General features: G+C 26.8%; 1 protein-coding gene across 1 annotated transcript in view; it reads right to left on the reverse strand.

Moving 5' to 3' along the window:
• LOC105362411 (lachesin) overlaps positions 1 to 4,419 on the reverse strand; it is a 94,458-nt gene extending 90,039 nt beyond the window's left edge. The window contains exon 1 of the mRNA XM_011499852.1: positions 4,350 to 4,419. Within this exon, the coding sequence (XP_011498154.1) occupies positions 4,350 to 4,419 (70 nt within the window). The remainder of the gene's footprint in view (positions 1 to 4,349) is intronic.
• Between the last annotated feature and the right edge of the window lie 12,897 nt (positions 4,420 to 17,316).

Consider the following 17,316-nt stretch of genomic DNA (forward strand, 5'->3'; position numbering starts at 1 on the left):
GCTCTCTCTCTCTCTCTCTCTCTCTCTCTCTCTCTCTCTCTCTCTCTCTCTCTCTCTCTCTCTCTCTCTCAGTCTGTGTAACTATCTGTATGGTTTACTATAGCCTCTTCGGTCTCTATCATTCCGAGGTCTTATTACATTCTATACTTAAAAATAACTATTATAAATAATAATAACCATCTTTATTGATATTGTTAGTAATAACCGTATTTTTTTTAAACACTGACTGTCTTTCAATTGATCAAAGAAATCATTTTTTGTTAAATTTCGCCTAGATAATTCTAAAATTGTATAATAAAATACAATGAATTATTTAATTTCATTACAAATATTTTCATTTATTTTATTAGATGAATATGGTGACCTATACTGCGGCGATTAATACTATATTAAAAATGAAATTTTATTCTTTAATTGTATAAGAAATGATCACCGCCTTTCAAGTTGTACATCTGTTTAAATCTTACGTTTATACAAATCTCAAACTTTCTAAAAATATATATAAATCTAATAAGTAGAGCAAATAAATGTTCAATATTATTGAAGCATGAAGATAAAAATATTTAAAAAGTATTATTTTTAAATCAACTAGAGTAATGCATTAAGATGGACAATAATGGGCCATTAAGTTCATGACACTCGTTACATTAGTTTATAAATCAGTGAAATTATTTGAAAGTTCTTATAATAAAGTGTCGAATTAAAGATAAACGTTTAATTTCTATTAATAAAATTTAATGCAAAGACACCCTTCGTTTTTTCCTACTATTGACAATTATTTTCATAAATGAATTCTTATAAAATTTTCTTTATAAATTCTATTATATATTTATAGCATATAATATTTGTCAACAGATTTGAAACAATTTATTGCAAAATGAAATTATTGAATACTTAAGATAGAACTTAATATAATAATAATATGACTGAAAATATTGAGTTAATCTTATATGAAATTAAAAAATTTGTAGGAATAATTTTTCTTACATTAAAATAAATCTTTTTTTAACTTTTATAATAAAATTAATTTAGCGATAAAATAGATTTTGTACTAAACAAATATTTTCAATTTATTAAATTAATTAATCAAAAGTTAAATAACGATATTATATTTTATTTAACATTGTTATGTGCCACATCCTATATTAAAAATTTTGTAATGTGCACTGACAACATAAATCTTTGGTTACGTAAGTTAGACCAAAATGTCTACGCAACATGTATTTTGAAATTGAACTTCATTATCTATTCGAATTTAAAGTATCAATCATTCACGATGATTATTAAATTAGTTCAAGGTAATTTAAAATATTTGACAAATAATGTCAATATTTCACTTTTTCATAAACATTGACGATTTTATGAGATTATTTCTCGTTGAGCGGATGTTGATATTGAAGTCGACATTTAAACATTGTGATTATCAGACGCATGAATAAAAAGATTATTTCTTTTCATTCTTAAACGACAGTAAAGTACTTTCCAAAGTTATAAGGAGAAGTAAATTCTGGTCTCCCTACCTATACGAAGTTGTTCAGTTGAAAGGAGAACAAAATAAATCCCGTTGAACGCTAGAGCACACCAAGAGCTTAACTTGTGGAAGTTCACTTCTAACACTTCTTTCGTTAGTTCTTGTCATCATGATCAGCATAAATCATAAGCACAAGAAGGTAGCTTTATATACTTCAATTTATGAGCTACAAACGAAAATATCTTTTGATACAATACTGATGCTTATCAGACAACTGCAGAGTTTGGAAAAATTATAATTTATTCAAAATTTGTAAACAACCAGTATTAAATTTACTTAAACATTTAGCTCATTGCTTCCAGTGTGTCTAATATACTTTATGTAATTGCTCACCTATTATACACACATAATATACACTATGTAAAGATATTATAGAAGATGGGTATTTATATATATATATATATATATATATATATATATATATATACATATTAAGTTTTTTTATAAATTATTCCACATGTTTATTAAATTAAATGATAACTATATGTTTAATGTAATATTTTCTGATTAAAATTCAAATAAAAGGAAATAAATTATTCGGTATTTAAATTTGACAATTATATTTTTTAAATATCAATGTTTAAGTAGTAATAAATTTTATTATTTTGTTAAAAATTGTAAGTCTATTTACATAATTTAAAAAAGCACTGTTAAAATTGAAAAATAATCCTTACCTCCCATATATTTAATATCATACTTGTACCACAGTAAGGTTATTATAATTTTTAATGTAATTCTTATTGATCATTCCCATTTGTTTTAAAGATTTGCAAATATCTCAAAAGATCGATATTATTCAAGTAATCAAATTTCAAGTCTTTTATGTTTGAAATTCAAAATTTCTCTTTCTATTAGATAAATTAATATCGTAGTGTAATCTCAGAGTTAAATATACATCGGAAAAATTATTTTAAATTGCATTTGTTATAATTTTTAATTTTTATTTAGAACTTATCGATTATTTGTCGATAAAAATATTCAAACGTCATAACAAATCGAAAGATTTTCTTTTATATCCTATTTTACATTTGAAACTATAAGTAATATTTATTATTTATTGAGAATTCTCAAAAATGCACATTGTATTTTATAAAAAAAAAAGTGGTAATAGATTAATCATTTAATTAGATTTTACTAATGGAGTTATAATAATTAGAATCAATGACATGATTTAAATAAATAAATTTTTTTATATTAGCACTTAAGAAATTGAGTCTAGGGTAATACATTTTTATAATAATCAAACTTTTATAATGGAAATGAATTAAAGTTTATCTTGTTAAATAATTTGCATATATTCTATATTATTTAGTCCTCGGACATTATAGCAGATACATAAAAGATATTTTATCATTAAAAAGATACAATCCGACGACAAATACATGCAACTGACTCAACAGACATTGCTTGTTCTTAGTTTCATCATTATGTTTTAAAAATTTTAAATATTTAGTTTTTTTAATCATAGAATTGCATTGCTTTAAAATAAAATATGATAAACATACTTGTTCAGTTATTGTAATTACAGATGCAGAAAGTTTAAATGCTGAAAAATGATTAAATTTTCTCTACGCAAAGAATATTTATGGCATAAATTATATAATTTTATAAAATAATTCTTACATAATTATTAAAATTTGATAATATAATAAATACATAATGAATATAATTCAATAATATAATTCAATAATAATTAATACTATGGGTAGAATAAAAAAAAAATTGATACTAATCCTTCATTGTATACAAATAAAATAAAATCATATATTAATTATTCGTTCACATCTGAATAAAAATATACATTATATATAATATAGAATTTTAATGAATTAATAGTCAAATCAAGTGCATATAAATTTTCACTTTCATTTTCCGTAATTTATAATATTCCATAAAATAATAGCTATACAAAAATTAATACAATAGGCATATTATCCAATATTCTGAACTTATAAGACTTTAATTTTTAAAATATTAACAATATTATCTGAATATAGAAATTTTACATTTTCATCACACATATTCATAAATTCAAATAGATTATAATATAGTCTATGCAAGTGTTCATCACCGTGACATGTTTATTAGAAATACAATACATATTACAGAATAAATTGTAAATAACAAAATATTTCATTCTTTATCTTTGTATGATTTTATTTTTCTAAAGAATGTATGAAAGATGCAGTATAAACTAGTATATTCGATGTACTCTTCAATGTCAAAAAAATTTAATTTAAACTTTCTTTTGTAGAAGTAGAAGGAAAATCTGTGCTTTTGAATACAAGTAATGTAGGAACAAAACATTAAACAGTAGTATTTATTTGCACAATGCACTGTGTCGTATATAAATCAACGTTTTTACACAATTCTCGGGCACGACTAAATTCCAATATAAACACGTAATTTTACACATAAATAAAATAGCCGTTTAAAGGGTTTAGGTATTTTAAGAATAGATTTTTGTCCAGTGCCTCGGTATAAATTACGTTAAAACATCGAACAACATTATCAATGATAAATGAATGATTAAGCTCACGAAAGATTTACTGTAGAGAAAATGAAATTTCGGTCATCAAACCCTACCGATAATTCACACCGACAAAATGGTTTTCAAACAACGGCCTATAACTAGAAATAATACATGACAGAAATAACCGGGAAACTCTTTGGTCGTGACTTATGCGCCCGTTGCATTCTGTACTTATAAAGCCAAATACCTGCCAAATGATAAATTAGAATTTGTCGCGCGAACAAAAGCTACGGAATATCAAAGTGATTACAGTCGATTTATTTGACATTACAGAGGCTGATCTACCTGTCGAGAGGTCGTTCAGCCCGGAAGCCCAGGCCACGAGGTAGAGTGCGGGAATGACGAGAGCGAGCATTGCGATGTGGATGGCGCGCCTACGTTGACTGGCATCCGCCGGCGTGGCGAACCATCGCCGAACCGCACATTCTCTTTCCACCCCCTCGCGGGATTTTGCCGCCAGTGGCGACGCGCACGCGCACTACGGCACTGTAAATTTTATTTGCCGAGGGGGCGAAGCGTGGACAACAGGCTGGGAATAATGGGTAATACACATGCTTATTACTTTGTTTGCCGAGGGATCGAAAAACCTTTTTAGGACGACGAAAGATCTCGTAGCGTTTCCATTGGTTGTTTGTTGCGTAAAATATAATAAAAGCAGGAAAATCATGGATCGTAATGGGTCTGCTATTGAAAGGTGTAATAATCACGAAATATGTAAGATGTCATGCAATGTATATTTTAAATATACTAAGACTCATATTAACTTAATTACAACTGGCAATTCACTATCTATTACTAAGTATTGCTGTAGAATCCTTTGAACAACTTTTAAAACTTTAAAGAATTCACTTGCATTTTATACAAGAAAATATAAAAATATATATATATATATATATATATATATAATATTAAGTGTATTACAGTAAGGAAAGCCCCGTTTTGCCTTATTATTCCTATAAATGGAACATCTTAATTAATTAATGGAAATGTGCACTGAGATTGGTAGAAATTTTTCTTAGCATGTTTCATGGATTAAAATGACAGCGGAATAAAATACTTTAAAATACTCTATTGAGTCAATGTTTCTTAAAAGCATCGATACATTACACATAATTCAATCTCAAATAAGAGTCTTTCAGAATTCATTTAATAACATTGTTGAAAAAATAAATAATATAATATATTTCTTCGCAACATAAACTAGATATAATGTTAACAGTATATTGTGATGAATTCCTGTTTTTTATTTACAATAAAATTTCCGATTAATGTAATGTTAGTCTGTGAAAGATAAAAAATTTTCACCAAAATTATTTACAAATAAAAACCTTGATTCTCTTGAATATCAATTATGTTGTTCAATTATTATAATTTTAATCCATTATATAAAAATCATAAGAGGAAGACTGATTAAAAATATAAAATAAAATTCATTAATAAAACAGATTTGGCCTGTACTTTAAGATTATAGCTTAATGTATAGCCATACGAAAATAAAACTGCATGCTCCATAATTTTCTCAAAAAGAATTATTTTCAAGCCTGAATAAAATCATGCAATAAATTGTCATGAAATATCTTATCTGCTACTTAGCAAGGTACTATAGCAATTAATTATAAATTTACTTTAAATTAGAAAAATATGTCTTAAAAAGTAGAGTAGAAAATTATTTATTTTAAATAGAAATAAATAAAGAAAAATACAATTCAATGATGAAAAATGCAATAGTTTATCGATATGTGCCTGTTTTCAATTATTGGTAATTAATTATCTTGCAAAAATTAAAAATTTTCTTATATCCTTGTTAATAATTATTGCAATTAGGCTACTCTTATACCTACATTTCTATACGGAAATAACAAGAAATAGGGGCTCAAATGAAAAAATTATAAATTATTGTTATTATTCTAAACGTATTATAAATAAAAAATAAAATACAATTACTTTATTAAAATGCGCAATAATCCGATAAGAAATTTTTCGAATATTAATTTTTTTTATTCAAATTTAATCTTCATTCTTAAAATTATAATTATTATTTTAAATTAATACTTTTCACCGTCTGTAGTTAGAAATTGAATTTTTCAATATTACGTACAATATATATATATATATATATATATATATATATATATATATATATATATATAACGAAAAAAAAAAACATTTTTTCACAAAATGTGATGCATTGTGCTCAGCATGTACATAATTACATACCTATTAGATTCAAATGTAATATAATATATAATGCATATTAATATTTATGAAATACCGATAGTTGTAAAATTAGAATAAAAATAGGTAGGGGAAAGTACATAGTACAGAATGGCAGCTGTAAAAAGAGAGGTGTGAAAAGCTTTTAAATTACACTAACCACGAACAGTATACTTATAACTTAATACACACGTACACATAATCCATAGAATGTACTTCCTCTTGAACGTTGGCACGCAAACGCGCGTAAGCACATGAAATATTCAAACGCGTTGACGGTGGCGGTGTAACATATGTGTACAGATAACCATCGAGTGTGTGCTTTCCCAAATTTTTGTAATAAGAAATGTATCTTATGCTGATGCCCATTTCGTGACTTGGTTAATTTGATTAATTTTCTTGGTCAATATGACGATACCTTTCATTTTATTGTTTTATCGATCATAAGATATTTTCAGTTCTTCTATTAAGAATGATGAGCATGTTGAATTGCAAATGGCTTTTGTGTTAAAAGTATAATGATCATCATATAATTGATTTAATTCATCAACAGACGTCAATGCTTCAAGTAATAAAGTAATAAAAGATAATATTTTAGTTACTTTTGAATCTAAAAGATAAGAAACCTTTTCGAAGTGGAACACCAAATTGATAAAATATATAAAATGAAACTATGCATTATTCATTCAAATATATGATTCTTTGTTGAATTTTTTTTCTTTTCTTTTTTTTCTTTTTTTTTTGTATATATAATATTTGAAATATTTAATTCAATGTTTTAAATTAATTTGCACGTATTATTACTATAAATTTCAGCACAACAACTGATCAACAAATGAACAAATTTCAAGATATGTAAAATTAAAAAAAAATGTTAATATATTGGCATTTGAAGGTGATGGATGTATGGTTTAAAACTTTTAGATATAATATCATCATGATATTACAATAAGATGATAACCAGATAAATAAAATAACCAAGATAACAAAATAAGATAATAAATTATTTTTAATGAAGCAGTTTATGGTGATATTTCTTATGTTCTGATACTTCTACCAAAAAAATAATCAAATTTCTTAGAAAACAATTAATCCTCATTTAATATATTTAAAGGTCTAAGTTATACATTATTATTCCCTAATGAGATCGGAAACACCATTGAGCATAGTTTTTAAGTTTTTAAGATTTTATATATTTATAGCGTATTAAGTAAACCAAATTGTAATTCAACAATTTGCAAGTATAATATATTTTTAATAGCAATGTGCTGAAAATAACGTATAAGCACCGTAACAGAATACAGAGTTTTCGTTATTGAAATTGTAAAATAAACTAACCAAAATATAATAATAATAAAAATAAAAACTGGATTAAGTTCAAACTTTATTTTGAAATTTTTCTTTATTTTATTTATAATTTTATTCGGTATTTTTTACATATTAAAACAAAACTTATCAATACAGCAATAATGTTAGAAATTCTTCCATAAATAAAATTTAAAAATAAAAATTAATTTTGTAATTTTCTATTTAAGAGGAACTAAATAAAGTGTCATTTATATTTGTTGAAAAAGATATTCAAACATTTATATGTATACATCCTATTTCTTTGGTATACTATTTCCGTCGAGTTAATTGGGTTGTTGAAGGACGAAGAATAAGGTTTGCGTTTAAACAACTCGACATAGTTCTACACACATATATATATATATATATATATATATATGGAATACAAGGTAAATTTAATATTTTTGACAATACATAATATATGGAGGAGTTTTTTTCTCTCTATTATTCTAAAAAAAAAAAGAACTAATAAATTTACTCATACTCTAGAATAATAATAGTAAAATCAATGTTAATAAACTTATTATTTTTCAATAATGAAAAATCAGACGGTTGTAATTTAATTTTAATAGATCAAACGTTAATGTAATTAGCAATTCTTATGTGATAAAAATTCTTCTTACAATATATATTTATTTATTGGCTTTGCTTTATAAGCTCGATAGCATTAAAGTTATTATACCGTTTTTATTACAAAAGGAATATATTTTTATGAAATTAGTATGAAGCTAACATGTATAAAGTAACGCATTAATGATAATATAAATGGCGTTGAATGGAATGAAATAAGGCTAATTAATATATTGTCTTTTACTATTATATTATTGACTAAAGGAATTTCTATGATGAAAAGATCCATCCTTTTACCTTTCGTTATAGAACCTGGACTTGGAAGTTCACAGCTCTGGGATTAAGGGATGCATTAGTTCCAGATAGCTTTTCCATCAGACGAAGTTATATGCTGAGAACGTACTTTCACCGAAATGATCACCTTTAAAATATTCAATTAGATGGCCATTCGGCAAATCTCTTGAGAATCGCTCGCGCGGAAAAAGATGGATCAGTTTAAGACACTGTGCGATCAAGTGGTAACACTTTCTACCTAAAAAGTAGTATGAATTTCCTGAATTCCATCTTTATTTCCTTCCTTTAAGACATTCAATTTTCTCATAAAGATAAAAAAAAATATTAAAATTAAAATTGTGAGGAACTACTATCCTAATTCAATTAGACATAAACTGTTTCGTAATATATTTTTAATTTGTAAATTAATTATAAAGTATGTGTCATAAAGTACTTCAAATTAAATTAATTAGTACCATAATTATCTATCACATAAATTTTAATTTAATTCTTTTACGAATTCATAAAATATTATACATTGAGATGAGTTCAGATTGAAAAACAAATATTAAGGTTATTAATTATCTACGATTTTATGAATTTTCAGATCATTTCGTAATAATAACTTCATAGTCAGTTCACATCTACTTATTCTCTGTTCATAAAAATATTACACTTATTTATGTAATAAATTATCATGGTAATTCTCGGTACTAACGATTAAAAGTGAAAATAATTACTTTTATTCAATCAATCAAAAATTTTATGACGGCATATTACACCTTTATAATAAACTATTATGCTTTCCGATCTAATATGGTTTACCGAATACTAAAGAATATAATAAAAAACATTGTTGATATACATGAAATTTAAATTAAGCTATTCAGAATAATTTAAAAATATTAAAGCCTTAATCCAATTTCAGATTTATTTAGCGCAACCAAATGAATTATTAATATCCCATGGTTCTTCCATTAAAAAGAATTTAATAATCAATTACATATGTCGCATATATATTTATTATATTTGAAAATTTTCAATTATCATATATAATAAGAGTTTAGCATCATATTATGTCTTTTTTTATCATTAGCCTAATATTCCTATAATATCAATAAGTTAATGCACAAGATGTGCATTTAAATGTAATTTATATTATAGCAAATATTATAATATTAATTTGCAAAAAACATACTAATGTAGTCATTTTCATGTATATTATTTTATTTCGCAATACTTATCACCTATATATTAGCATCCCTTGTCAGATAATATACAATTAATAAATAAAAACTTTCAATTCTTATTTTTAATTGATAATGTTCGGAAAATAATCCCACAATTTGACTAGTCAGCCAAACGTGCAATAATTAACGTAGAACAATAAAACCCACTAGATGTTATGTGGGGTTGCCGGGCAAGTAAAGGGTGAATGCACTGATTAATAATTAACACATGTCTTTATTATTTCTATTTATTTGAATTGATTTACAAAAGGGTGAATTACAGACGAACTTTATATTTCTTGATAATCTTGTGGTGTTGAAATATATTTACTATGAATGAAGCAGGTTATAATCTATTGAATATTATCGCTAAGAGGTTATCATGATTGTAGTGCTCTGATCGAACACTGGAATGCTATTGTGTTTATCTTAATACGTGTGTAGTTGCCTTTAAATATCGGTCGTAAGAGAGCCGAGATGGAGGTTATGCGAAGCTGTGCGCCATCTGTGGCGGGAACAACTTGCAGTTGGAGGGATTGAGAAGCCAATGTGGCATTTATAGCTGGTCTTGTTCAAGAGTATGTCCGGGAAGCTTCCGTAGTTGGACTTTATCCGTCCGTCTTCTACATAAGCCGAGAAATCAAGAATGAGTACTAGCTGTAAGGACTTACTTGCAGTGTATCGTGATTTTCCAGTCTCTCTTCGATGGCTTGTTATTACGTTCCCTTGCAATGTTGCAACCCTTCAGTTCTTCCTTGTCTCCAAGTGAGACCACAAGTGGTCAGGTCCCACGCAATCCAGTCTTGATGAGATCAATTCAACTGTACACTAATTCACAATAGTGGAAAGAACTTATTATTAAAACTCAGCTAGCTAAACGACTCATCTCTCCGGTCCTCCTCCGTGAGAGTTGGTCGTGACTTATCCTTCACTGTAAGAAGTATTTGGAAAGAGTAAGTGAGGGTACATTACGTAGTCCCTTCTTAAAATGATTCACTGATCCCGCTCCACTTGGGATCCCTTCTTCCTTTATTAATTAACCAATCAGTGGTTGATCTTGGGTCGCACAATAGATTATGCACGCCTTCATTTCCACTTCCTTCCGGGCTCAGTTCCGAATTTGCTAATTGGGAAAGTGTCGGAAGGTGGCGAGCCTTTTCCATTGGTCACCTCTCTTTGGTTGCCTCATCCCTCTCTGGGACTTGGCTAGAAGAAGGGTCCGCTTGGGCGTGGTCAATTTTCCAATACGATCGACCAGATGTGGCATAGCCAAGAACAATGCAAGCATTGTCTTAAAGGCCGAGTGCGCACGTATGGTCATTGCATGTGTAGTACGTATGGGTTTTCGGTTGCAGTAAATATTTGTACTCAATGCTTCACGCATATCTGATATTCGTTTCGAATCTACTTTGGGGTTCTCCCGGCAGTAAACCCATTAGGTTCTACTGCACTGGGAGTATGAGCACGTTCCGCTAGAGTTTTCCAGATGTTTTATGACACTAGTACAAATAATTATGAGCAGGAAAGTTTTGAAGTCTTAAATACAATTTTCATGACATTACTTGTCAGATATTTTATTGCCTTATTAAACGGAGTCTCTTATTCTCAAGCAGATAAATAATTTGTAATTTTATAAACCAAACATATGTATAAATTAAAAATACAAAATACATTTTTAAAACTAATAATATAACATTATTAGTATGTTTCAAGTTATATTTTTAAATTTCTTCATTGTGCCGGCTGCATATTGTTGACTTACGAAATTCAGACATTATAATGCATTGAAAATAAAACATAATAATATAGCCTCGATGTATCATTTATTAATATTCAACTGTTTTGCTCAGTAAATTACAGACAAAACTTACGAATATCCATTACTGTATTTCGTTATTATTTTAAATAATAATATTATTTATATCCCTTCTGCCTTAACGTTTAATAACGAGTAATTTTTCCTAATTCAAACTGACACTCTAAATCGATCTTTTAACTTGAAATTCTTCATAATTCCGGTAATCATTAGAAATATCTTACCGAGAATTGAAATATTTTGTACAGTCCATTAAATATCTCTTTCGCACAAAGAAATGCAATGGACTACATCTCAAGAACTCGACTACATGTCTTGGTACATGAAATTACGTTTTGACAAAAAAAAAAAAAAAAAAAAAAAGAAACTAAATGAGGCAGACCGTATGAATGAAAATGAGTTTGATTCGTAGAATTATAGGGAGGCTCTGGTAGAGGGGTTGAGCGGGCATTCTCACAAATTTCTTGAGCGATCAATGATGAGAGACGTGCGGCGTTACTACCCTTCGCTTATGCCATAGATCGATTTCAATTTACCCTCGTTAAGCGCGGTGCACGCACTCCGCGGCTAACGAGCTTTCGAAAGTCGTAGATAGTCGACAAGTCGGCCTCTGCACTCTGTACCTACGTACACATTTTCATGTTTATATAAGGTATTCGTATGTGTCGGGGTGTGTTGATGTTTATTTGTGAAGGCACGTATGCATGCATTTGTTTGTGTTCGACTTACACATATGCTGTCTTAAATACAAATAGGTATGTAAACTAAAACTGTGTGGAGGAGCTTAAACTGCCAAGCTTTGGTGAAATACTTGTGATCGAACTCGTTTCATCAAGTTTTTCAAGCCATCCTGACTAACCTCGCATTTCATCGTTAAATGAAAAGGCCCTAGAGGCAATTATTTTTTATTATCCACGAGCCCTCTTCATATGTCTATATTAAAGCCTCATTAATGAAAGTAATAATATAATTCTAAATAATATATTTGATTTAAATTTTTCAACAACTTTTTTGTAGACAGTATGTAATATGTTACATACATGTGCTATTAATATTATATTTTACGAACTTATGACTATTTACATTGGAATAGTTTGCATTGTAAACTATTATTTGTATACTCATTTCTTACATATGCTTAAGTCAATAAAATTTGTTAACTTACATTTTTTATAAATATATTTATTAAATATTTTACGTTAATGATTTACTTATCCCAAGCAATTTCAATAACACATTTGATCTTTACGTTAATAATGAATTTTAAATATTTTTTTATATAATATATTATATTACAGTCTTGTAATAAAAATTTAAATCAAAATTTAAGAACTTCGTAAGCCTAATATTTCTTTATTTTTCTTTTTATTCCAGGCGTAATTCAAAAGCAACAACAAGATCGATTTTAATCTATTGTGGCTTATTTCTTTCTTAAATACGCTCTCTGTAAATTTACTCATTTAAAATTTCCATTTACTGCATTAATTCTCTTATTTAATATTCCGTTTTATAATGTACAAATTTCATATAAAAATGGAGTAAGGAAGACGAAATCTTGAACTACCAATTCGTATAATCTGTTTACAAAGGGATTTAGTGAATTTAAAGTTAAAACTTAATAAACTTAGTTAAAACGGTTAATAGTCGTTAACGATATGCTCATATTAAAATGATAATTTAATTGGTCGAATTTTGTGTTATATGATTTTGAAAAATAATTGAGATACTCTTCAATTTCTAATTATAAATAATATATAATTTTGGGTAAAATTTTCGTAAGTTTCTTTTTTTAATTTAATTGCAATAATAGTCCACACTTTTTCATCCATTTAATCATAATTTTCGTTAGCACCGAGATTAAAAATTTCTGACTCGTAAAACATAGACCGATATGTTAATAATGTAAATAATAAATAATTTGAGCAAAATTTTGAGAAGGAAGCAATAACCTATATAATAACATAATACGTCAAACAAGTATAACTGAGAATAAAAATAGCTAAGGCTCTAACATACCAAAAGTCGTAAATGGTTTGTAAAAGTTTTGTTTGTTACTCAAAACAAGCTCATAAAATTCCTTTTATTCCTTTAGAATAAGGCTCTATCCAATAATTCCCCCCCCCCCAGTTGTACGAGCGAAAGAATAGAAATGAACGGCTATTCTATATGTGTAAACGTTTTCTGTTCGTTCGCGAAAGAAAGAAAGTGCACGCAAAGCCAGAATGAAAAACGAAATGAATAGTGCTGAGAAGCAGAAAGAAAGAGGGGACGGTGAAAAGTTAGGGTAGAGGGTTAACACATCGAGGCATGTGTATATAAAACAGACCCGACCTCACTCAAAATTACAGTATTTTGTGGCAGTGAAGCATCACAAAAAGCTGTGCGAAGTCCGTCGAGTCGCGAGCGCATATAAGAGGATCCGCTTTTGTAACGAAAGCGCGATTCTAAAAAATCGAGGAGAGAAAATTATAGACTTGTAGGCATTCCGCGCCTACTCCTCGAGACGAACTGATTCCACGAGCCTTCACATCACGTTTCGAGCTTTCGTCAGAAAGCTGTCGCTGCCGCCACCGCCGGCGTCGACGTCGCGTGCTGAAAGGGAGTCCCGATCGTTACTTACGCCAACCTACCAAAAACCTTCAAGTACCCTTTTTGCAATTCATACACGTTATAAAATAAAAAGAAAAAGAAAAGGAACACTCTCCTATGGAATAAATTGCAGCTGAAGCCATATGAAGAGCGGAAAATTCGCCTAGCCAACGTACCTATTACTATAATCAGCAATCACGAGATAAATTTCATGACCATTAGCTTGCGTATAATCAAATTCGAAAGTCTATATTCTCCGGTTTCTTTTCTATTATGATGATACATGAATAAAGAATGAAGTGAAGATGATTTTGAAAATCAATTCTAGTTTAAGGCAAATTCTTTTAAATCCTCGACAGATTTCGTGCAGAGCGAAGTTAAGTATTCAAATACGAAAAGATACGTACATATCTGTGAACATCATAAACCATTTCTGATTAACCAGTTAGGATAATCATAGTCGATAAGCTTTCATTTAAGTTCCTTCATAAGAACAGGTGAATATTCATAGATTTAAACTGTCAGTGTTAGACATTTTGAATTTTGTTAAGACCTCTCAGAATTCTTCATCTTATCTTTTGAAAATATATTGCTATAGATCTACGTAAAATACTTAAAAATTACAAGCTTTACTCGCAATATTATTAATAACATTATAATTGTATTCAACATTTTAATAAATAATAGATAATTAATTTATTTTTTATAGTTATATATTTTTGTCCTCGAATCAAGCTCAAATAGTTCAGAGTTATTAATCATTTAATAAGTTTAAAACAATAATATATATTTATGATAACAATTATAAATATATAAACACGTTTCCATTTAATTTGTTAAAATTTATTACAAAGTATGTGCTTATTACATATTTTACATTAAAATCTTATTTTAAATTATCATCAAATAAAAGATAACATTACTAATATAATTAGAAATAGAACGAAATAATTTCAAATTTTTATGATTATTGTATTATAAATAATTTAACCAATTTTAGCTTGTATAGAATATATAAAATATATAATACAAATAAATTTTATAATATTATACGCGTGTGTACACATATATGTTAGATTTATTTGACATATCAAATAAATTATAACTTTCTTAAGAATAATAAATTATTCCTGAAAATAAATTTAACCAAATGTTTACTGTTTATCTTTCGTAATGTAGTATACAAATGAAATGTATACTTAAAATATTTGAACAAATGAACGTTTCGTTCGGTTTACTTAGTTCAAAAAATATAATCTATTAAATAAACGTTCTACTATAGCCGATGTCCAGTAAAAAATATATTATTATGTAAATTAGTCACACTCATAATAATTTTAGCTGAAATGTATCATAACAGAGGAGGAAATAATAGTAATGCAAATAATTTTACAAATAAATATTAAAAAATTAATGACATTATAATAAGAAAATGTATATTAAAAAGACAGGAAATCCGAAGTATTTTTTAAAGATGACATAGAGATAAAATATTTTACAATTCAATTTGACATGGATTTCTAATTCGCAGACGAATTAATAAATAAATTAATTAATATAGCAATGATTTAAAAATGAGTGTCTACATGTGGAAAATTCATTGAAAAAGAAATTAATGATTTTCTGAAACAGGTAAATTATTAAAGACAAGAATTATGAAATATTCCATTTAATGAAATTTTATAATTATACTTTAATGAAAATAAATATCAAATACCATTTCTAAAATGAAAAACAATAACGCAAATTAAATTAATAGTCAGTGACTAATAAATCATGTAAATTAATTATTGATTTTTGTACTAAGCTTATTTCCAAGGTAGATTTTTTCCAAAATATAAAATATTAACTTATTCGTTACGAATAAATAAAAGTAAATGTTCTTATAATAGAATGCCTAATTGTAGCCTGAAAAAAATACATCAATAAAAAATTATGAACTAGTGAGTATGGTGTACTATTTCAAGTGAAGAATTAATTTAATTTGAAATTTCATTTATTATGTATGATAGTCTCATTGACAAAATATTAAATTAAGATGAAATGGGAAGGGATGACCTCTAATCGGGAACGTATTTGAATCCGGACATCCATTATCTATTTTTAGTTGCACGTAATTATATTATTTACTTTAAATTCAATTTTAGAATCAATTTCTGGATATCATATGTAATGATACATGTGAATGTCTAAGCGATGGAATATATTAATTATTTATACTATCAATCATTAGCTGTAACCATGTTTAATGTAAAAGTTGAATTCAACATAAAAAGTTAATTCAATTTAAATTATAACAATCTCTTCATTTAATATTACGAAATCATAATACAGATATATAAGAAAATTTTGAATATGATATTTAAATATAAATTAAAATTAAATGCTTTGTTATTTTAAAAAGTTAATTCAAACTAATTATAAAAAGGTTTGTTATTGTTAATATTATTATGTGTAATCTATGAAACTTTTATTTACCGAAAATGTTAAATATATTAAAAATGAAGTTGTTAACTTCAAATTCGAGCCCGTGATTACTGTGTATATTAATATAAATAATTATCTAACATTTTAGATAACATAAACACGATAATAATTTTAATGAAATAATGAATTGTATTGGCTGGTTTTCTATACGAACTTACGATACGATTCACTTACTTGTGGGTCACTTAATGTATAATTTGAAAGTAAACAATTCACTTTTACTATTTCCAGCAGCTGAATAAATTTATTTAAATTTTCAAAACGTAATGTCTTTTATGATATAACAGCTGCTATTTAAAATTCAATTAATATAATATAATACGAGTCGCGATTATCAAATATTTAAAACTGTTACATAAGAATGTAGACATAAGTCACGTTGCTTCAAAAATAAATCTTTAAAAATAAAGAATTATTTAATCATGTGTAGCAAATAAATATATAAAATGTTTAATTTCCACTAATTACAAATAAAAACAACAATTATTTATTTACTTTCGTATAGTTTTTCATATTTCAACAATGTTTTAATGCCTAAAAATTAACAAAAATTTGATAAATTACAAGGATTTTTCAAAACATATTTTATTAGAAATAGATAATTTAAAATAATTGTATAAATTGATTATTGTATAGCAGCGATAAATCTTTGAACTAATTATGTAAATCAATACAAATGGATTAGCCATACAATTGCCTCGATTACCTATCAATAATTTAGATTATT

This window comes from Ceratosolen solmsi, unplaced genomic scaffold (assembly GCF_000503995.2).
Source record: "Ceratosolen solmsi marchali unplaced genomic scaffold, CerSol_1.0 scaffold35, whole genome shotgun sequence".
In the NCBI taxonomy this organism is placed as follows: domain Eukaryota; kingdom Metazoa; phylum Arthropoda; class Insecta; order Hymenoptera; family Agaonidae; genus Ceratosolen; species Ceratosolen solmsi.